The sequence below is a fragment of the Pelodiscus sinensis genome, chromosome 13 (genome assembly GCF_049634645.1).
Source record: "Pelodiscus sinensis isolate JC-2024 chromosome 13, ASM4963464v1, whole genome shotgun sequence".
In the NCBI taxonomy this organism is placed as follows: domain Eukaryota; kingdom Metazoa; phylum Chordata; order Testudines; family Trionychidae; genus Pelodiscus; species Pelodiscus sinensis.
In genome coordinates, this window is record NC_134723.1 from 33,875,264 (window position 1) to 33,898,856 (window position 23,593).

At 48.9% G+C, this 23,593-nt stretch overlaps 1 protein-coding gene across 3 annotated transcripts in view; it reads right to left on the reverse strand.

Annotated features, from left to right (window-relative positions):
* ATP1B4 (ATPase Na+/K+ transporting family member beta 4) overlaps positions 1 to 19,486 on the reverse strand; it is a 45,693-nt gene extending 26,207 nt beyond the window's left edge. The window contains exons 1-3 of one of the 3 annotated variants that reach the window (XM_006115403.4): positions 19,346 to 19,486; positions 18,885 to 18,949; positions 11,254 to 11,416 (exon numbers count right to left, since the gene is read on the reverse strand). In XM_006115403.4, coding sequence (XP_006115465.2) covers positions 11,254 to 11,416; positions 18,885 to 18,947 — 226 coding nt within the window. In that variant the 5' untranslated portion in view covers positions 18,948 to 18,949; positions 19,346 to 19,486. Of the gene's footprint in view, positions 1 to 11,253; positions 11,417 to 18,884; positions 19,005 to 19,087; positions 19,316 to 19,345 lie in introns of those variants that run through there. The other 2 variants (XM_006115404.4, XM_075940988.1) reach the window with 2 other exon arrangements.
* Between the last annotated feature and the right edge of the window lie 4,107 nt (positions 19,487 to 23,593).

Below are 23,593 nucleotides of genomic sequence, written 5' to 3' on the forward strand. Positions count from 1 at the left end.
CATTTTGAATTCCTTGGGACATCTCCACAGATAGGTAAATTGCCTCTCTTCTTATCCCACCATCCGCTTTTTGATACCAGGAACCACATTTTAAGGGAACATTACAAATAACATTGACTAGAAATTCAGCTCCTCTGAGATACATTTTACACTTGGATACTTCACAAGATCAATGTCCAGAGCTATTTGGGGTTTTCGCTTTTCCAGGACCAGACTGAGAGTTGGGGTTGTCTTGGGAGAACAAAGCCTTGAATAAAAACCAGTAGTTTAGAAAGTAAAGTGAAGCCATAACACAGCCATTTCCCAGGGGAACCGTGATTCTGCTGGCGGAACAAGCCTTGAGAACACAGATGTGCACTTTCACCTCTGCATTCTCTAGGGCTACGTCTAGACTGGCATGATTTTGTGGAAATACTTTTAACAGAAAAGTTTTTCCGTTAAAGGTATTTCCGCAAAAGAGAGTCTAGATTGGCAAGGATGCTTTTGCGCAAAAGCATCCATGCCAATACAGATGTGCTTTTGCGCATGAAAGCTCTGATGGCCATTTTATAGCCATCGGGCTTTCTTGCACAAAAAATTAAGGTGCCTATCTACACTGGCCCTCTTGCGCAAGTATTCTTGCACAAGAGGGCTTATCCCTGAGCGGGATCCCTGAGGACTTATCCCTGAGCGGGAGCGTGAAAGTATTTGTGCAAGAGGCACTGATTTTGTACATTACAAAGTCAGTGCTCTTGTGCAAATTCAAGCGGCCAGTGTAGACAGCTAGCAAGAAATCTTGCTAGTCTAGACGCACCCTTCGTGTTTATGTTGGGTGGGATTGTAAGTGATGGGAACTACATGGAAAGGCAAATTCAACTGAGCTCTGAACAGGGGCTCAGCGGTAGGGTTACAGTGCAGCAGGGCTCCAGGGAGCTTGGCAGGGAGGATGAGGTTAGGGGGGACCTCTGGATGCCAGGGCCCTTCTGGAGGAAGCTATGCTTGAACTCTGTTCTGGAACAGAGAGCAGGTTCCAACCATGAGAGAGACCTGAACACAATTCCTGGCTTTCTTCTCTGGAAAAGTCTGGGATACTGCAGAAACAACGTGCTAACCCCCTGGAGAGGACAGAGCTGTTCAACAGCCACCTGCCTAAGGTCTCTCTGTGCTGGACAGGAGCAAAATCACAGAAATCCTGGGTGGTGAGCCAGGAAGCTGCAGAGGGGTGGGAGCTGAGAGGGACAGATGTCTGTGTGTACCCTACCCCAGATCTGCTGAGAGAGGAACTGCTGTGTCATCAGGCAGCAGGGAGCCCAGTGAGTAACCAGGTACCTCAAGATGTCTCCCACAAGTTCTCAGCACACCCAGACTGGCCATAGGCCAGATTCTGCTCTTGGTTGCACCAGGGTGAACGCAGTCACTCTACCACCGTCAATGGACTTACCCCAGATGTACTCTTGTGAGCATGATTCTACTCCCAGTTACCTGACTGCCCACCCAGGAGACTGCATTGACATCAGCGGAGTATCTGAGAGCTGAAGCCAAGTGAACCCCACCCTTCCCCCTCCCGTAAGGGTCTTCCATGTAAGGAGATAGTTTTAGGCCTACCAGGGGTGAAAGTAACTTACATTTCTTACAGGTACTGTCCAATCGCATCCCAGGTCACTGCCAGCTGTTTAAGTAGCTCCCTACTGGCTTTTGCCACAGCTCAGCCTGCTCTTGCTGGAGCTACACACTGGGGCGCACCCCCTTACTTTCACCTCTGAGGCCTACACTCCCCGTGTATCTTGCTGTCCTCACCCTGCCTTGTGAGTCTGATCATGCAGCCTTTCCAACACTGCTAGTTTTTCAACCACCATTATTTTTCAGTTTTGCTTTGGCACACATGGGGCAAAACACTATCACAGAGGTAGCCTGGGCTCTTGCAAATCCTCACTGTAAAGCACAACAGCCGGCAAAGCAACCAGTCGACCCGCCGTTCAGGAAGGAGGAATGCTTATAAAAAATAGACTCTTTGAAGATTGGCTCATCCGCCTTCATCATATGCCCTGAGAAGCCATCTGGACCTGGAATACTCTTTCCCTTTCAGCTGGTATTTATGCACAATGTGAAAGCTTTGGCTGATTCCTTGCTTAGTGTTTATTATGAGGCCCCCTTATTTTAAAAGTGGGATCGACCCAATGCATAGATCTTGTTAGGTGCTCAAATGCCATGCTCTGCAAAAACCTATCGAGCCTGCTCATGTGAGCAGGAGAATGAGTGGGTATATGTGCACAAAGGTGTGTTACCAAATGTTGTACACACCAGGATGCTAAGGACCAAATAAATACAGTACATTGGTTGGTATAAAAACAAAATCCATGAAGGAAGAATTTAAGCATGGCTGGGGTCTAGAACCATTGTTTTTAAGATGTATGTATAATTTATTGTATACTAGGTGGCGAGGCCCATTGTTGACCAGGCAAAGTCATTTTGCACAGATTACACTTCAAGAAATTAAATATATAATAGAATTTTTGATTAATGTGCTTGCAAAAAGGAAATAAAAGAATAGTTTTAAATTTGTAGGAATTCAAACTTCAAACATTTTTCATTTTATTGAATAATTTCCATACATAGTAAATTTGAATCAGAAACTCATAAAGCTTGCATTACTCTTTCCATAACTAAATTGAATTATTTTGTGAATTGTAACTAAAAATTTTCTTGCACTAAAATGACAGTTGAATAGGTGACTCGATTTTAATTGTTAGCAAATATTTGTATAAACTCTAATCATAAGTCATGACTTTTTTCCAAAGAAAAACAAAAAAAAATTATTTACCCAGCATATTCCAGTCTAAAAAGTAGTGCATTCAGCACTAATTTATGTGGCAAGATTGGTTATGTAAAATTTGGTATCTGTAGGTAATCACGAAGTATGACTTTATTTTTCACAAACAAATTCATAAACAAACAAACTCTTCAAAATATATAATAGATGTAACCCACCCATGTGCATTCACGAAGGGATGGGGAGGTGATCCAGCATTATTAATTAAAGGTTTTGCCTGAAAGAGACACCACCACGGTTCTGAACATTTTCAGAAAATGAGGGTTTGATGCTTCAAGACCCACTGGGACTTTGAGTTAATTCACAGGATATGTCTACTCAGCAAGGCTAAAGTCGGATTAAGCTACACAACTTCAGCAATGTCAATTGCAAAGCTGAAGTTGAAATAGCTTAATTCAACTTTTGATTCTGTCTACACAGCAGGAAGTTGAAGGAAGAACACTCTTCCTCGACTTCCCTTACTCCTCATGAAATGAGGGTTACCATGAATCAGAGTAAGAAATCCTCCAGCTCTACATTATTTCAAAGTAAAGGCTTGTAGAGTACACAAGCGCTGTTATTTTGGAACAATGTCAGTTTTTCCAAAATAACACTGCTGTGTTGATGTACCCCCAACGCTTTGTCTACACTGCAGGGTTTTTGCACAAGAAGCTTTTTGCAGAAGAGATCTTGTGCAAAACCTTCTTGTGCAAAAACACGTCCACACCTCAAAAGCTCATCACAAAAGTGATGTGCTTTTGCACAAGAGAGCGTCCACACTGCATGGATGCTCTTGTACAAGAAAGTTCTGATTGCCATTAACAGAATGGCCATCAGAGCACCTGTGCTTTTTCTGATAGGCTCTTTTTGCACAAGAAACCCCAATGGAGCATCCACACTTGCCTTTTTGCACAAGAGCTGAAGTGCAAAAAGGAATTATTCCTCATGAGGAGAGGAATAACTATCAGCAAAAGCCCTCTGTCCTGTTGATTTACTGTATTTTTTTTTGCGCAAAAATGCACTTGAGGTGTGGACGCGCTGCCGTTTTTTGCACAAAAATGGCTGTTTGTGCACAAAAACCTTGTAGTGTAGACATAGCCCCAGAGACCCAGTAAGAGCTTGCAGGTTCAGTCAATGCATCTGTCCTGGTTGGGTGTGTACACAGAATTGACTCAACCCATTCTAGCACACAAGCAACCTGGATAAAATCAGCACTAGATGCTTTGAAGATCGTCTCCCCTGTATTTCAGTTAGTCCACAATCTGGGTATGGAAATGCAGAAGAGATTTTTGCTTGATTTTATGTCCACCAAAAACCAGGCTCTGTGTTTGGCCGGAATGACACATGTATTATGTCACCACACTATGCCACCCAAATGCCCTGAGAGAACCTGCAAATGCACATCCCTAGCAATCACTACCACCCCACACTAGAACCTAGATGAGGTATCATTAAACAGCTACCACCTCTAGTTAATGGGAACCACATCCTGAAAGAAATCTTTCCCAAATCCCCTCTTCTCGACATCAGACATGCCCCTCCACCCAGCAGCCTCTCCATGTTCATCACCAGAAGCAAGGTCCCCACAGACCAGGACACATCAAATGAAAGCTGCACCAGACACTGCCAGAACAACAGATGCAAAACCTGTAGGCATATCTCCACAGCTACAATGATCAACCCACCCCCTCCCCACACACAGCACACCTTTCAAAAGCAATGTGTCCTACACAGGCCTGTCACAACATGTGGTGCACCTCATCCGGTGCACTACACACCCCATTAATAGCAACTATGTGGGACAACCACTACACTCTCGAATTAACTCATACAGGAAAATGCTGAAAGCCAAAAACGCCCTATTGCCTGTGAGTGAACAAGTTCACAACGTGATCAGTCTGTCTGATCTCAAAGGAAACCCACACAAGCCCTTCAGAAGATGAGTTGGGACCTTGGTTGGTCCCTAGTAATATATGTTAACTACATATGCTAAACAATCCTGTCCCACATTGTATTTAGTTGTCACACTTCCCAGAGCTCTGTGTGAACTTGAAAGCTTGTCTCTCTCACTGACAGAAGTTGGGCCAATAAAAGATATGACCTCATCCCCTCATATTTCTAATATCCTGGCACTACAGCAACGCTATAAAACTATCATTGACTCACCACTGAACCTTGGCACTCAGCTCACTGGCTGTGTCGCTTCTGCAGCGTCTGTAAATCACTCCCTGTTTTCTCTTGCTTCAGTTGATTTCCCACAACAGGTCTCTTGGCTTACGTGAAGCTAGTCACTGTGGAGTTTGCAGGAGACGCGGAAAACTTGGCAGGAGAAGCAAACAAGTTGCGAGGCCTTGTAGGCTCATGACCGGTGCCGAGTACTCTGTGCCGCCACAATGTCTGTCCTTTGCTTTTTGAACACAGTGCAGGGCAAGATTTGGTCTGGGCTCGTTTCACTACTTAGGAAATGGACTAAGAACATGATTGGCTGCATTCAGCTGGCGTAAAGCCAAAGGGTACGTCTACACTACAACGTTAATTCGAACTAACTTAGTTTGAATTAGTTAATTCGAACTAAGCTAATTCGAACTAACGCGTCTAGAACTAAAAACTAGTTCGAATTAGCGTTTTGCTAATTCGAACTAGCAAGTCCACATTGAGTGGACCCTGAACCGGGCTTAAGGATGGCCGGAAGCAGTGCCGGCAGGGCATCAGAGGAGGACTTAGAGCGTGGAGATGCCGTCTCAGGCTAGCCGAGGGCTGCGCTTAAAGGGACCCGACCCCCACCCCAGACAGACAGTTCTCAGGGGTGCCCCGCTTGCAAAGCAGTCCTGGCTTGGAGTGCCCTGAGTGCCCATACTGGGCACATCACAGCACTCGGCCATCAGACCGGTTGCACTTGCCGCAGGCTGCCATCTGGGGAGAGGGGGCAATTGGGGGGCTGCAGGAGAGCTTCCACCCCCAGAAGCCCGCAGAGCCAGCCCAGTCCTCCCCATCGGGGACTCGTACCCCATTCCTCCCTCACCTCCTTCCACTTACCCTTCCCTAGCCCCCCTTCTTATTGATGTACAAAATAAAGATAACGTTTCTTCCAACATTGACTCTGTCTTTATTGAACAAAACTGGGGGAGACTGGGAAAAGGAGGTGGGAGAGGGGAAGAGAAAGGCTGGGAGAGGGGAGGGCAACTAACATGATCAGGGGTTGGGAACAGGTCCCAGATGAAGAGAGGCTACAGAGACTGGGACTGTTCAGCTTAGAAAAGAGGAGATGGAGCGGGGACAGGATAGAGGTCTCTAAAAGCAGGGGTTGGGTGGAGAGGGTGCATTCAGAAAAGTTCTTCATGAGTTCCCATAAAGAAGGACTAGAGGACACCAAAGGAAAGGAATGGGTAGCAGGCTTGAAACTAGTAAGAGAAAGTTGTTCTTCTTGACAAAGCAAATAGTTAACCTGTGGAACTCCTTGCTGCAGGAGGCTGTGAAGGCTACAACTAGAACAGAGTTGAAAGGGAAGTGAGATCAAGTCATGGAGGTTGGGTCCATGGAGTAGTCTTAGCCAGGGGGTAGGAGTGGTGTCCCTGCCCAAAGTTTGTGGAAGGCTGGAGAGGGATGGCACGAGACAAATGGCTTGGTCACTGTCTTCGGTCCATCCCCTCCAGGGTCCCTAGGGTTGGCCGCTGTCGGCAGACAGGCTACTGGGCTAGATGGACCTTTGGTCTGACCCAGTACGGCCATTGTAAGCTCAGGGTCGGGGGGTCTCAGTGGACCCCCTTGATTTTCATGCACACCTGCTCCTGGGTGGCCAGGCTGGCAGCTCTCCTGCCCTAGACGGCCACTTTCCTGTGCCTAGTGCGGAGATCGTGGACGAGGTCCACGATGTCCGCACTAGCCCAGGAAGGTGCCCGCTTCTTGCGGTCCAGGGCAAGCTCCCAGGAGCTGCCAGCTTGGTCCCGGGAAGAGGGGGTGAGCTGGGGGACATCGGGTGGGTGGCTCTGTGCCGTGCCAGGTGCAGGGTCTGCTGGCTGGGTGCTGGCAGGCTTGCACCTGGCACGGGCACCGTAGCCAGCCCGTGCCCCTTTAAGGGGGCCGGGAGGGGGGCATAGAGTTTCCCTGGTGTTGGGCAGAGTGGCCACCAGGGAAAGCTGGGGAGGGCTAGCCTCCCACTAGTTCGAATTAAGGGGCTACACACCCCTTAATTCGAATTAGTAAGTTCGAACTAGGCTTAATCCTCGTAAAATGAGGTTTTCCTAGTTCGAACTAAGCGCTCCGCTAGTTCGATTCAAATTTGAACTAGCGGAGCGCTAGTGTAGCGGCTATGAATGTTAGTTCGAACTAACGTCCGTTAGTTCGAACTAACATTGTAGTGTAGACATACCCAAAGTTATTTGCTCTACTTTACTCCAGTGCAAAAGTGCTCATCACGAGGTTCAAGACTGACCATTTTCATGCTCATGAATGAGTTGTTTAAGGCTAAGAAAACAGAACCACAAATGCCCATCACAATCTGTGTGCTGTAAGGGAGCAGCAGCAATGTTTATGGCTCTGGGTCAGGCATTCTCAGTCTACCACCCCACAAGGCCTGTTTTTAATCTGTTGAGCATGGTTTGCCCAGAGTACAATTTTTTTGAAGGCCATGAAAATGGCTGTCAAAACAAAATCCTAGCTTTTGAGCCAGCCCCTGCTTCCCACACTCATGTGAGTAATGTCACGAGTTATTTGGCTACAGTCTCCACTCATCCAAAGGGATGGGCAGGGATGCTTTGATCAGGCTTGCCTTTGTATCTCTGGCTTCACTGCTAGAATCTGAGCGTGGGTGTGTAATTCTGATTTACACGGCATGGGTTTGAGCCCAGGGCAAGAAGCAGCTTTAGGAGAGTAGGGACTTGGGAAGTCTTCTCTGGCTTCCATCAGTTAAACATCGGGGTAATGCCGCCACAGGAACTGCTCTTTATTTATGCTCATGTAAATGTGAAGTGAATCAGATCCATCCACTTTGAGATACTTGTCTGGTCTCTCAATGGCGCTAACACACTTACCTGGACCCCACAGCGTGTCTACTGATCTCATCTAATCCACAATCACCCTTCCCCGGGACATCTGGGCACCACTTTACACGCTAAGCCACACAGATGCACAAGGAGCTGATTCAGTCATTTGTGGGAATTACACGTTCATCAGAAAAGCCCTACACATCCCTTCAGGGCCTGATATTTCACCAAAAGTGCATGCTTTGTCACTGTGAACAGAATGTGCAAATGGCCACTTACACACCTCACCGGACAGTGGTACACTTACAAACCTAAGTGGTGTTCAACCATGATCGGTGTGCGAGCCATCTAGGTGTGCAGCCCCAGGGAGGCGGGAGGGGAGTGCAAAGTTCTTAGACCACATGGAAGTGCTGCAAACATCACCAAAATGGAGACGTGTTTAAATGTTTTCCCTTGGTGACTTCAGTGCTTATGAAAGATCCTGGGTTGGCCTCCTGGAGCACCAGTGCCGGCTTCCTTGTCCCCCTTAGTGGCACAGAGACCACTTACAGAGAGAATAATGAGTCTGCTACAGCCTTAGCTGAGAGCCAGCTGGCTTTTTAGAGGCTCGTGCACTAAGATCCCTAGCTGCCAGGTTCAAATTTACACTAGCTCCAGAGAGAATGGAGCTCCGGTCTAAATGCAAGGGCGTCTACTACAGTGCAATGGCTCTTCCAGTTGCCAGGCAAATCCATTCTATGAATAACCAATTAAATGTTCTTTCCTGTCCACTTGCTGAAGTCACTGGTGAATTTTTTCTCCTTTAGCTTTTAATGCTACTGCGGAAAATTGCTACTAAAACCCAAAGGTCACACACTGCTGTCCAGACCTGTTTAGCTGAGAGCAGCGATTGGCTTGAAAGCTGCACCAACCTAATGGTTTTGGTCTCAGTTTACCAGTTGAAAGGACGGGAGTGTAGGCTGAGACCGAAGGCCATGGAGCACATGCAGGGCCAAATCCTGCTTCCGTTACATGGCAACTTATCCACACCGGAGTAGGATCCCATTTACACTGCTTTTTAGACCAGTGAACTCCATTAACTTCCCTGGCGTCACTCTTGATTTATACCAGTATCAGCTTAGAAAGGACACCCACGGACATCTGTGGTGATGCAGGCGTACTGCAGGGCAGATCTTTAGTTCAGTCTAAGTAAAATCACTCAACCTTGGACATCTCCTGCAGTCTGTGCATTCTGGCACGAGTCTTAGATTTGCCTCAGCGCCACCCTCCACCCCCGTGTCTGGTAACTTTAGGGCTACAGATTGGTCAAGGAATTTTTTTTATCAAAAATTATGGCGCAGTCATGGGGAAATTTACTAGAAGTGCTGAGCTGGGGGAACTGGTGTGTTAAGTCATGGGTATGAAAGTTCAGCTATATCTCTCTAACTCTAACATAGAGAAACCTTTCCCTCACTGCCTCCTCCTCCTCACTCTGCCAAGGGGTCACAGACCACCTGTAGCAGCACCTCCTGCTTCTGCCATTGCAAAAATCGCAGCCCAGTGAGGAGAGCTTGGAGCCAGAGGCAGATTTACAATGAAACATACAGTACCCTGACACAGGCCCCCCAATAGCATGGGGCCGCCAGAGCCGAGCAATCCAGCACCATGTGTGGCACCTCCTCCAGTGCAGGGGGAGGATGCATTGCAATGGGGGGAGCAGTCCCTCTGTAGAGAGGGATATGAGGGGCAGAAGGGCAGAAGGAGCAGAGAAGGAGGCAGTGAGCAGCGCAAGCACAGGCCAGAAGCCTTCAGAGTAGCATGGGGCAGCCGCACAACCGGCCAGAGGAAAGTGGCGCTTTGAAGCCAGAAAGTGCCGCTTCTGTTCAGCCACCAGCTGTGTGGCTACCCAATGCTCCAGTGAAGCCTTCCAGCCTCTGTTCGTGCTGGTGAGTGGCAGCTGCCCGCGGGCGAGGGGGAAAGCGGCTGGGGGATGGAGAGCCCGGGGCGCTCAGGTGGCCAACGGAACTACCTTTAGTTCCCCCCATCGCCGGGCCAGCCAATGCAAGGCCACCGGGGTGCCTGAAGCTGTCGTCCACAGCCATGGAGATTATGAGGTTTTTTTTTATAAAGTACCCTCAACCAAAGCACTTTGCAATAGTTAGCTAATGGTACAAACAATAATTGGAAAGATCATTAAGTGGTCCACTGAGACCCTCAGTAGTTTTCAAGTGGTCTGTGCAGAAAAAGTTAGACCCCCAAAAACAATCCAGGCACCTCACTTTTTTTTCATTTACTTTTTATAACTTATAATCTAGAAGTAGGATGAAGAATAAAGAATGAAAAATGGGAGGGGCAGGAAGAGAATTTCTTTTTCTTATCTGGGTCCCCAAGGGGGCTCCCAAAAGGAAGCTGAGCACAGGGCCCCACTAACTCTAAATTCGCCACTGGTTGCAGCACCTCTCAATTGCATTCCACCTGGCCACCCTGCATTCATGGTGACAAAGGGCAGCCAGGCCAAACCGCGGTGTCACTGCAGCCCCAGTGGAGAGCAGGGTTCCCAAACCGCCACAGATGGCCTGGCGTCTCCCGGAATGGTGACTATTGAAAGCAACTCTGGAAATTTTCATAGGTTCTTTTAGGAAAATGACATTACGGCATGTTGGGGGTAGGGCAGGGAAATCTCCGGGAATAGCTTCAGGCACAGTTGGCAACCGTAGTGGAGAGCTAGGCCAGCCCCACGGATAGCAGCTTCCATTGTGGGAGGTGGGCCTGCACTCCCGCTCCGCCCGCAATGGAAGTCTCCTTTCCATATCAGGTCTGCAGTCCACCTAGCAACATCCTGCCACCCACTGGTAGGTCACAACTGCTTGGGGAAGTCTGCTTTATTAAAACCCCAGGCACCACAAAAAGCCACCAACCAGCTGAAAAAAATCACAGCATCTATGATGTGTTTACCACCAGAGCAAACGTGCAGCCCTCATGTCGGAATCATATTTCTGGCACAGGAGAAAAAACACGAGTAACTTCCCCGTGGCTGTAGGTGCCATGGGCACATCGACAGCGAGCATTTTATAATTCCTTATTGAGCCATCTGCTAGATGCATGGATATGGGTCCTTTAAAAGGTCTAGGATTTGGATTCCCTGCTGTGTCCAGGCCTGCTGACAGGGTGGAGGGAGAAGGGGAGGGACAAAGGGGATAATTGCTCCAGGACCCAGTGATTCAAAGACGGCAGCTGCAGCCGGATTCCTGAGCTCTTTAAATTGCTGCCAGAGCACTATGCTGGAGCGTGCCACGGGTGGGAGGGGCACACAGAGCTCCAGGCAGTGGCTCCATCCTTTCTGCTCTCAGCCCTGCCCCTTCCGGGAGCACGGAGCCGGGCCCACTCCGACACTCCCAAGGGGCCTGCAGAGGCTGCTGGCTCCAGCAGTGTGTCAGCAGGGAAATTCACAGAGAAGCACATCAAGAGAAAAAAGAAAGAAAGAAATTCAGCCATTTAACCTACCCCAGCTCTTAACTGTTCTTCCCATACATTCTCTTGTCTCTGAATTCCAAAGGAAAGTTTTCATTTCTTGAATTACATCAGCCAGAGTTTTCTTCCCCATCTTTTTCTTGCTCTCTTCCTGCTCGTCTTCAGAGTGGTGTGCACTCTCTTCAGCTTTATTTTCCTAGAATAGTTACAGAACATACACCCCCCCCACACACAATGAGTGTCTCATGGGCCAAAAATAAGTGCAAGAGAACTTTCACATCTGGAGATGTTTCAAATTTCCATTTCCCCATCATTGCTCCTGGGTTACGAAGAGGCACTTTTTTTGGCTGCGGTTTATACTCATTCATTTTTCCAGGGCATATATGGTTCTGCAGTCACACTGCATTAGCCATGCCCCTTTGCTCAGTGAGTCTAACCGATGGTAACATGATGAAAAGAAGCACCTCTGTCATTAATACATCCTGCACTGTGATGTGATATGCACCAGGAAGTGGTGCTGATAAGTTTTTCAACTTCTTTTTCTGAGCACGCTTGCGGAAGGGGACTGGGTATGTCTACACTGTGGGCTAAAGGTGAGTTAAGATTCACAGCTTCAGCTACATTGATTACGTAGCTGAAGTTGAAGTACCTTCACTTGGCTTTAGGCGCTGTCTGCACAGCAGGAAGTTGAAGAAAGAACACTCTTCCTTCGACTTACCTTACTCCTCATGAAATGAGGGTTACAGAAGTCGGAGTAAGAAGTCCGTTATTTTCAAATAATTTCAAAGTAACGGGCTTGCTGTGTCAACGCGCATTCTGTTGTTTCAAAATAACATGAGTTATTTCGAAATAAGTGTGCAGTGTAGACATTGTGACAGGGTGAGGCAACCCCACCACTACAGTCAACGGGGGGGTCGGGACGCCGGAGGAACACGTGCTCGCACCCCTCCAGAAGCTGCAGTGCAAGTGCCACAAGTACGCCTGGGGAGGGAGCTGGCATGCGCGGCACAGGAATCTGGCAGGAGGGGGCAAGGGAGGCGTTCGGGCAAAACACCCCGCCGGTCACAGCGAGAGACGTCACCTGCGCAACAGGGAGCGGGGCGGAAAGGGCGGCGGGGCAACCAGGGAGGATGATGTCACCCGCCGAGTGGAAAGGGAGGGAGGAGGATAAAAGTTTGGGGAAGGACACGAGCAGAGGGGAGAAGGCGAAGGTGGCAGGTAATGGGGCAGAGGGGGATGGTAGTGCACGGGGACCTACCTGAGGGGTTGCCAAGAGGGTCCCCGGTGGCATTGAACAATGACCCAGAGTGGGGTTGCGAAGCCCGCGAGTTTAGGGGTAACCCCCTGTCTGCTACCACAGGGAGCACGGTTCCCTGTGTTAGGGCTCTGGGCCAGGGTCCAGGAGAGTGGGTGGGCCCGGACCCTCTGTCCCCGCCGCCGGCAGGCGATCTAGGGACTACAATCAGAGGCAACTTTCCGCGTTTTTTGGCCTCTACAGCGTATGCGTAGAGGGCAGGACGGGCACCGCGAAGTAGCCCGGGTGTTGTGGGTGAATAAAACAACTGTGTGGAACAGACAAATGGATGCAGACTCTTAACAGACATAGCCTTGGAGCCTTACTGAAAATTAGTGGGAGGGGGTTTGGTTGGCCATCTCCTAGCATCACAAGAAATGGGAAGGGCCAATGAGAAAGCTGGACCCTGAGACTGACAGTTGCCAGGGCCAGAGGGGAGAGGCCAGCCCCCTCAGGTCATCCTGGTTGACAGGCAGGCCTGGCAATAAGAGGGGGAAAGGGGGCAACTGTCCCGGAGCAAGGCAATTCAGAAAGGCCCCAGGTTCCCATACACTGCTGCTACTGCTTCTACTGCAGCAACAGCCAGAGCCCAGGGTCTTTACATCGCTGCTGGAGGGCTGCTCCAGGGCTGGCGGGGGGAGGAGGAGGCTAGTCCCAGCCCCGCCCTGTCTTCCAGAGTCCCCGCCCCCTTCTGGGAGTGTGGAGCCAGCCCTCCTTCCACCTTGCCCAGGGGCCCTGCAATTCTGTGGGTCCCCTGTTGACAGGGTAGGCCAGCCAATGAGGGAGGCGGGGGGTCCCATTCTCTGTGTGAGCGGGAGCTGCTGGAACGAGTGGGCCGAGCTAAGGAGAGAGCAGGAGCCGGAGCTAAGCTGGGGAGCAGGGCTGCCTCAGTCAGAGTGAACCAGGGAAGCAGCCGGAGCTGGGCAGAGCCTCAGGGTCCAGAGGAGCAGCCCCAGGAGCTGAGCTGGAGGCAGAGAAGCAGCAGCAGCATGGAGGCGGAGTGGAGCTGCTGCTGGGGTTGGAGCAGTCTCTTGCTGAGTGCAGCGAGTAGCTGGGACCCTGGCAGAGGGCCCAGCGCAGGGAGATGCCACCAACCAAGAGGCCTTGCAGGCTGGACTTGGAGTGGGATCATAACCCCAAGGGGAAGGCCAATACTGGGAAGAAGGGGCCCTGCCACCTACAGCCTGAGGGGGACTGGCCACTGCCAGAACAGGTGTCTGACCCAAGGCATCCTTGCAGCACAGCCAGTGCCTGGAAGGAGGCCTGGGAGGGGTGAGGAGCAGACTGAGAAATGCCCTTCCCTCCCAGAGACAATTGTTTCCCTGTGTCCACAGGGTTATGTTTTCCTTTAACCCATCCCATGTTGTGATGGTTAATTGGTTGCTTTGAATTATATACAATGATCAGTGGGGTCAGGGTAGCATCCAGGGTGGAGAGCGCACCCCAGAGTGGGGACACCCTTGCCCCTGTGCTAAATGACCACTAGATTGGGGATCGCCCCCTCCACTCCAGAATCATGGGCCCAGTCTTGTGAGGGTTACACAGGAGGGTGAAAGGGAGTCCTGAGGCCAGGCAGGCCTTTGGGTAAAGGGAGTGTCAGTAAGGACTCAGACCCTTTTACTAGCCAGTTCCACAGAGGTAGGTATAAGCCCAGAAAGTTCCCCGCAATAACAGGGCCATACCCCCACTTACACGAGACTGAAGAGCCATTTGCTTCCCACCTAGATATTTACAGACTGTAATCACGTCACCCCACAGTCTCCTCTTTGTGAAGCTAAACTGAGCTCTGTGAGCCTATCACTTTGGGTACAATATATTGCAATTAAAAAACCCACTGCGCCAAGTCTTAGCACCCAGGGCAATGGACTCAAATGCACAGATCTAGGGCTCTAATGCTAAAAACTGTGATGCACATGTTTTGGGCTCAGGCTGGAGTTGGGCTCTGAGATTTTCCTCCTTATGGGGATTTCACAGACCAGGTCCCAGGCCAAGCCCAAGTGTCTACACTGCACAGCTGGTCAGCTGTGGGTCTTTTACTGCAGTGACCTACCCTACAGGATGAATTTTTCCAGCCCTTTTATGGTTCTTCTGGTTCTTATTGGAACACTCTCCAAGTCTGCCAACATCCTTCTTGAATTGGGGTCACCGGGTTAGAACTGGACAGAGGATTCCAGCAGCCATTGCACCAAACATAAAGATAAAACAATCTCTCTGATCCCTCTTGGGAGTCCCTTTTTATGTAACCCAGGATCATATTAGCTCTTTTGGCTGTTATGTCACATGGGGAGCTCATGTGCTGATTATCTGTTCTAAATATTACATCCACAGTAGTACCTTTATCATCCAAACGTGTAATGTCAATAAAAAAAATCAGGTTACTTTGACAGAATTTACTTTCTGCAAACCTGTGTTGATTTGCACCAATCTCATTACCTTCCTTTGATTCTTTATGAAGCAAGTAACATCAGCCACTCCGTTAACTTGTGAGCAATCAATGTCAGGCTGAGAGGCCTATAATTACCTGCGTCATTCTGTTTGCCATTTTAAGAAATGACACAACATTAGCTTTCTTCCCGACTTCTGGAACTTCCCTACTTCTCCAACACATTAAAAATCGACATTAATGGACCAGTAAGCTTCTCAGCCAGCTCTTTTAAAACTCTTTGATACGAGTTATCTGAATCAATTGAAATAAAAATATCTTACTTGAGTAGCTTCCATTTAACATTCTCCACGGATACTAGTGGAATGGAAAGATTGTTATTCCCTCATGGTGAGACTAAATTATCTGTTTTTCTTTGCATCCGCAAAGCTGAGAAAATCTCTCTCTCTCTCTTTCTCTAGTCCTGATGTAACAGGGTAACAAACTGAACATCTGCACCAGTTGGAGTTTGAGATCACAAATGATATGCACACAGCAGTTTCAGGAGTGTTGTGGCTAAGAGATGTGCATGTAGCAGAAGTCACAGACTTTTCATAACCTCTTATTTAAAAAATTCTTCTAAACCAAAGGGACTAAAACTCAGCTCAGGTGCATAATCTGCAGTTGATCCATTGTTCTAGGAACTGCTTTTGCACGTGCCAAATGTCATCCTTGATGAAGTCCCATGAGAGGGAAAGGAAAATTAAAACAATCTTTGAACTAGATCTAGAGAGGCATATGCATTCTTTTGTTTTATTTCACCCTTCCACTAGCATCTCGGGTGACCTCCTAACACAAGGTACTGGGAATTTTGTACTGTGACAAAACTGAGACCTGTGGGTGAAATAAAAATATTTAACTCATAGATAGGCCTGGACCAACCCCTCTTCCCCTTTATTTTGGTACCGGGAATCCTAGGTCAGATCCTCAGCTGGTATAAAATAAATCAGAGTAGCTCCATTGACTTTGCTGATTTACATTAGCTCAGGGTTTGGCTCAGTATCTTGCGAAGGTATGTGTGCATCTAATTGTTAATGTACATACAGCATTGCATGCAAAAGAACATGGGATCCCATTATACCTCTAGGCTGTGTCTAGACTGCATCCCTTTTCCATAAAAGGGATGCAAATTAGACACATCGCAATTGCAAATGAAGCGGGGATTTAAATCCCCCCCCTGCTTCATTTGCATAAACATGGCTGCCGCTTTTTTCCATCTCGGAGCTTTGCTGGAAAAAAGCGCCAGTGTAGATGCGGATCTTTCAGAAAATGAAGCCTTTTCTGAAAGATCCCTTATTCCTCTTAAAATAAGGAATAAGGGATCTTTCGGTAAAGGCTTTATTTTCCGAAAGATCCCCATCTAGACTGGCGCTTTTTTCCGGCAAAGCTCCGAGCCGAAAAAAAGTGGCAGCCATGTTTATGCAAATGAAGCGGGGGGGATTTAAATCCCTGCTTCATTTGCAATTGCGATGTGTCTAATTTGCATCCCTTTTACGGAAAAGGGATGCAGTCTAGACACGGCCCTAGCGCTAAACTGTTGAATCCCTAACACTCAGACCCCTACCAATTCCCAGTTCTGAATTCATAGGCTCTCTTTAACTCCACAAGCAGTGATTTTGCATCAGAAAGTTTATTCCTTTGGGTCATGGTGAAATCAGGAGATTTTACAGCTAGCCAGCAAGGAGCCAATATCTAAATGTGTGAGATGTAATAATTGCCTTATATTGAGATCCCACAGAGGGAGGGAGAATGCAAATGATTAGAAAATTCTCCATCCCCCATCTCCACACCCCAAAAAAATGCTATTAGAAGAGATTCTGGAAACATTTATGAGTCCGCCTGTATTCCTGCGATGGATGCAGTAGACAAAGAGTCCATTAGTAAAGCCATTCCATTTTAACCTGGATTTGAGCCCAGATGAAACCTTCACAGTCTGCTCCTGCTCTCCTTGTTTCCTGCTGTTACAGAACCATCTGGTAGTGAATGCCTAGGACAAATCACCCAGACAGCAATTAGCTAAGAGCTCTGTACGTATCTGGAACAGGACATAGTGTCCTGCCAGCCAGGGGGTGCTGTGGGGTGCTCACGTGCATTTGTGACCCTTGTATCTCACTGCTCTTCATTTATGGAGCTTATGCAGTCAGGCCTGGCTCTGTTGGCTCCGTTTACACCAGTGGAGAATTTGGCTTTTGGTGCATAAAAGGGTTTTGTGATTTGGCAGGTGGGGAGACACATAAACAGGGACATAGTGTTTGACTGCAACAGCCTCCTTCATCCTGCATTCCGCAGGTGCTCAGCACCCTCTGCTCCCATTAACGTTAGAGGGCATTTAGGCACCCAGCAACCTGCAGGATCAAGTCCCATTCTCAAAGCTAAAAGAGAGGAGCGCGATCCAGATGTAACCCTGTGCAGCATTTATCCCGAAATAGCATTCTGTGCATCTGAACAGCAAGGCTGTTATTTTGAAATACATTCGAAATACTGGGCTGTTTATTCCGACATCCTGTTAACCTCGTTGCACGAGGATTAAGGGACTCGTCGGAATAGCGCTCTATTTTGAAATTAGCGCTGCTTACACAGCACCAAATTTCAAAATAGGTGATTTTTAAATATACTAACGCAAGTTGCGTAGTTCAAACTGCATAGCTTATTTCGAGCTACGTGCTACTGTGTAGACGTACCGTAAAGAGGTAACCAGTTAACTGATGCCTGGCCCACTACACCATGCCACGAGGGGGGGGGGGGCTGCTACAGTGGCTCCCTGCCCACGGTGTTACACAACAGGCCAGTTAACCAGTTAAACGTAAAGTTTAACCGGTTAACCTTTGAAACAGGATTTTACATCCCTAATGTAGGTTGAATTGACAGCGCCCCACATGCCCCAGCAGAGAAAGACTTGGGAGCTCTGCCAGGGTGACTGATCGACCTGAACGGCACTGCCCTGGGAAGGGCAGCCAGCCACTTACATAACCCTCTTAATCTCTCTTAGGACAGTTTGTACTTCGGTGGCTCGTGTGTGTGTCTAGGTTACCTTAGGTAAGAGAAGCTCAGATGAGTCCATCCGGCCTAGACCAGGACTTAGCTGCTGTGTGAACCTGCAGAGATTCAGTATGGACTGTGCCTGAGAGGGCTCAGCCCAGGGGTCCCCATTTATGTTCCCAACTCCTAGCTGCTGGAGCGTTCTGCCTCCCTGCTCCTGTTAATTGCTCCTGCCGGGGCAATTGTATAAGACAGGTGCATCTGTGGTGCATTAAGATGGGACACTCAGGTCTCGAGTCTCACTTCTGTGACATCTGTGTACATCTGGACTTCTGTGGAGCTGGGGGATAACCTGGTCCTATCACCATTAAGAAGAGTTTTCCCATTCATTTCAATGGCTCTTAAACACCAGACTCACTCTGGTGCAGCAGAGCTCAGCATCTGCCCTTCTGTGTCTCCTTGAAACCTCACGCTGGAAGCAGCGTTGGAAGAAGTGATGGTCAAACAGAACTGGACCCAAGCCAGGGTGATGGACCCAAGCCAGAGGCAGCACTTATTGTGCTAAATGAAATCACTTTGGTTCACTCAGGCTGAGGATCTCTTGTGCCCCACATCCTGGGAGCACTTGACCGGTTTCCTTGGTTTGCTCTCACTACTCCCAGTCCCAGCTCCTTGGTTCTCCATGTAAAGGGCTAAACCTCATCCCGGTTGCATCAGGAACAGCTTGACTTTGTTTGCTTTTTCCAGTCCTGTTTGCCTATGGCTCATCTCTCCCCCCTGCTCCCCACCTTTCCAGCAGGAGGTCACTGCAGATCAACAGGGAGTGCATACACCCTGCATTAAGGGACAGGAGCAATCCCTAAGGCAAAGGCTCTATATTTATCACCCTCAGACATGAAATGGGATCTCCCTCCTGCCACCTCCCTTCATTTCTATAAGGGGCAGTTTGCAGCCCCCCCAAAGACTCACCAGCTTCTGGTGGTAGCTCTCATGCTGGCCTTCCGCACCTCCGGAGGTGGCATTTATTTCCATGGCTTTATGTAAAATGCAGAAAAATGGAACAATTAGTATCATAAAAAGCCACGCCAGAGGTTAATGGTACAAGCTGCTCTCCATGCAGTATGTGCCACCCTGCTACAGTCAGCGTGCTCCCATCACTTATTCCAACTAACCGGCAAAGGAAAGGCGTGCAGAAGGTTGGCTCAGCCCTTAAATTAAATGCAAACGATGAAAGGCCACGGCTTTTTCTCCATGAGCAGGAGCAAGTGGGACCAGCTGCAATCTGCGGCTTTTTTGACTTTGCAAAGAAGAGTTGAATGGTAGCGAGGGGATGAAAAAAATAACTCTCTTTCATCCGAAGTCTTAGCTCATGCAGCAGGAAATCGGACAACACTTAAGGTTCTCTTCCACCTAAAGCCATTTGCACTTACAACACAGTCAGCTATCTCCAAAAAGATAGCAAGGAAGCCTTCCCCTCAGGCTTGGGAGACCAGCAATCGCTTGATAATGATTAACAAATTAGCAGGCTGCGGCTTAGAGGCTGAATGTGTATGTCAATGTGTGCTTGTCAGTCACTGTGAGCCCTGTGTGAATGTTTGCAAAGTCTCTTTGGTGGTGGCCAGGGGGTTCTATATTTAGCCCTTTGAATCAAGACTTGCTGCAGCTAGGACTCTGCAGTGTCAGTTTCCCAGACATTTATAACTCCAAGAGTCAGCCCTGACCAGCTGGAGAAAATCAGAAGAAACAGCCAAGAATACCAGGTAGCCCTGCTGGGTTTCTAAGTATGTCATGTGATCTGACTACAGCAGGGGTGGGAACCTGAGGTCCAGGGGCCGGCCAGATGTGGGCCCCGGCCTGTCTTGATCTGGCCCCCGAGGCTCAGGATTCCCCCCCAAGCATTGGGGAGCCTGCACTGGTGTTCCAGCCTCTTCCCCCCACCCCTCACACACAGTAGGGCTGGAGCACACAACATCTACTAGCCTGGGCCCCACTAGGCTCTGGTGGGGAGGGAATGTGGGCAGAGTTTTTCTCCTTCTCAGTCAGGGCTACGTAAGGGAGGATTTGGTTTTCGTTTTGTTTTTGCTTCTCACTTGTGTGCAGCGTCCAGCTGATTTTTCTGTGAGTCAGAGGCCCCGTCATGGTTAAAGCAGGGGTGTGTACTATTCCTAGGGAGACTTGGCATGGAAAATGAGGTGGGAGCATGTGTCAGGGTTAAAGGATTGTGATTTGCATTATTTGGTGTTTTGTGGGTATGTGACCTGGCATATCTGGGGATGGAGTCTGTTCTTGGATGCCCACTGACAGCAGTGTGGAGTGACTCTGGCATAAGAGATCTACATTCACCCTACAGGGGCAGCGCTAAGGAGATTTCACCCCATTAGGCTTTCTATGCACCGAGGTGCCCATTTTGCACCATGCATTCAGCTGGTATCAATGCTCCCTGCAGTGTGCTGGACCCACTCCGCAGGCTGGTGTAGACCAGGGGAGCCACCTTCCTGTCTGCCCACCTGCTTTTCTAAGATTTGGGACAGTGATCAGCCCCCAGAGTAAATGGGCCCCAAGACTGCTGCAGTGTGCAGACCCAGAGCAGCTGGGCACACACCCAATCTGGCCCTGTCAATTCTCCATCCATGTCTATTTTTAGCAATGTCGGCATGTTTCTTCCTCTGCTGGCAGTGTCTCTCCTGGGAGAGAAATTTAGCCCCCACTCATTTCACGTCAGAAGAACAATTTCGTGAAACCTTTGTGGCAAATCTCCTGACGGATCCAGCCGTCGGATCCAGCTCTGTAGAACGTTATCTGTGTCTAGACTCCATGGGCCAAACCCTAGGCTAGCTCATGCTCCATGCAGCCCCACTCAAGCCAATGGGAGCGCAGGACATTGGGGAAGAGGTGGAGGGAAACTTTCCGACTTATTTCCTAGCACTTTCTATGGGCATCAGGAAACTACAAGAATGGCCCCAGGCTTTGGCAATGAGGATCCATCTGTGAAGGAACACCAGCTCCAGGCTGCACCTGGTAAGAGCACATTCACTCACAGTGCAGGCGGTGGAAGGGGACCTGGCTTTAGAATGCCCAAGAGGTTGGATCTGAGGTTTTGGTTCGGTCCCTGAGAGAAGGAGGAGCCAGCTACAGAATCTGGACCCAGAGTAGGGACAGGGGATGGTTTGGGCACACAGGAATTCAGGTGTGTGGGCATCTGGGGAACCAGTTAATCTCTTCCATGAGACACTTTTCCCTCTTCTGGATACATTCTTTGGTGACTTTTCATCATAGCTAGGACCTCCAGCGCTCTCCAGCCCAGCCTGGCAGCGACAGGGCTTTCCTGACTCAAAGAGGCCCTGGGAGACAGACCCATAGTCTCCTATAGACAACCACCTAACCTCAAGATGATTCTTACCAACCACCACAGGACATACCACACTAATACCAACCCTGGTACCTTCCCTTGCAATAAACCCCGTTGCCAGCTTTGTCCACATATTCATTCTGCTGATACCATTATTGGACCTAACCAAGTGAGTTATAAGATCAAGAACACATATTCCTGCGCATCCAGAAATATAATCTATGCTATCATGTGCCGAAAGTGTCCGTCTGCTATGTACATTGGACAAACATCTCAGACACTTCGCCAAAGGATTAATGCCCACAAAACAGATATCAGACAAGATCACAAAGAGAAAACAGTTTCTTGCCACTTTAACCAGAAAGGACACTCTCTAAATGACTTAGCCACCTGCATTCTGCTACAAAGACCTTTTACATCTGCACTTGAAAGGGAATCCTCTGAACTGTCATTTATGTTAAAATTCGACACTTGCCAACAAGGACTTAACAAGACTTTGAACTTTCTCACCCATTACCAAGACAGTTTCCCCAATTATCACCTGTAATACCATTAACTCACAAACATCCCACTCTCCCTACCTTTAATATCAGCAATTCACAGACACTTACCTTCCTTCCTCCCCCTTCCCACCCCCCCCCCCCCGCATCCCCCTTCTGTTCTGCAATGTGATTTGTTCTTTTCATATTTGTTCATTTTTTTAATTGTATCCTTTGGTATATATGGTTGTGACTACTTTCTTCCACTATTTGATCTGAGGAAGTGGGTCTGGCCCACGAAAGCTCATCATCTAATAAACCATCTTGTTAGTCTTTAAAGTGCTACATTGTCCTGCATTTTGCTGTGCGTCAGAGGCAGGCTTTGCAAGACTTGATTTTTCAGCTGTCTGATAGGCACAGCAAACTCTGATCAGTCTTCTCTTTACAGCCCATCCCCTGCTCTGAGAGCAAGGGGCTGGGACATATAAGAACTGCTGAAGGGGGAAATGGTGTTGGCCATCTGGTAGCCTGTGACGCTGGTTGCCACAGGAAGCCTCTGTGTCAGTTCTGCCCTGGTGTAATCATAGACTTCAAGAGCGTTGCATTTGCTGAGTATGGCCTGCTCTGGCTGTGGCTGAGTTTTCAACATGACTGAGGGCCTCGCTCACAATCTCACTGTGCACTGAGGTAATGCTTAGGGATGTGAAGGGTTAACCCGTAAGCTTCACCCTTAAGAGGCGAGGCTTACTGACTAAGGTTAATGGGTGGGGCTGGAGCAGCTCCCCACCTGCCAGGGCCAGGAGGCTGCTTCAGGCCTGTGGGAGGCCAGCGCAGCCACTACCTTTCAATGGGCCTGGGTGCCCCACAAGCAGGGGCTGTCCCAGCATCCCAGCCAGTGCAGCCCCTGCCTATGGCTCGATTAGTCAATTAGCCGATAGTTCACATCCCTAGTGCCACCTTGACCTACACCAGTTGAGGACCTGGCCCTGGGCCATCAGTGGAGTTGCTCCAGATGCAGGAGAAGAAACAAGTTTTGTGCCTGGAAAATGTAGTTACTGTTCTGGCCTGTAGCCGAGGAAGCTCAGGGAAGGGTCACTACTTAGAGTGGAAGCGTTCGGAGGCTGGGACTGTCTGTTCTGTGTTTGTACAGCACCTTGCACAATGGGGTGGAGGTGTCATGGTCCATGACTGGGACACCCAGCTGCTACTGCAGGATAAATAACTGTAATTTGATCTCATTCTTGGAGCACTAACCGACCCCTGGCAGACATGACACTGGCCTTGCTAAGTGTAGGCGAGGGATGCTCTGAGATCTGAGGTCCTGACCCTTGGCAGAGGCCGAGTAGCAGAAGAGCATCAGATCAAAGCTCCGATAATCCGATATGACAAGAGCTTTTGTGCTGATCTGTTTTTGTACTTGTCTCTGGGGAAGTGTTTTGCCAGCGACGCGTGTGCATGCATCTGGCTGCTTTCCTCACCTAATTCTGCATTGAATAATTCCACTCGGTGTGAAATGGGCCGAAGGAGAAAAAGGAAGAGACTGTTTGGCCTGATCTCCGTGCTGAGACAAACCCAGCTTCTCCTTGATAGCACCGATGGACGTTCATGCCAATTGCTCCCACTCATTTTCCATTCCCAGGAATTTCCATTTCAGCAAATCCCAGCCCCCACTCTCAGAAGAAGCAGTAAATGTTTTCAGAGCATCTGGGAGCCCAGCTCAGGGTTAAATAAACATCTCCTGGGTGCAGACAGACAGCTAGGAGAGAACTCAACATCCTCCAGTGGCTACAGGAGATGAGTGGCTGTTTTGAGAAAGGAAGGCAGGGTCTACACTGGCCGGTGCAGGCCCT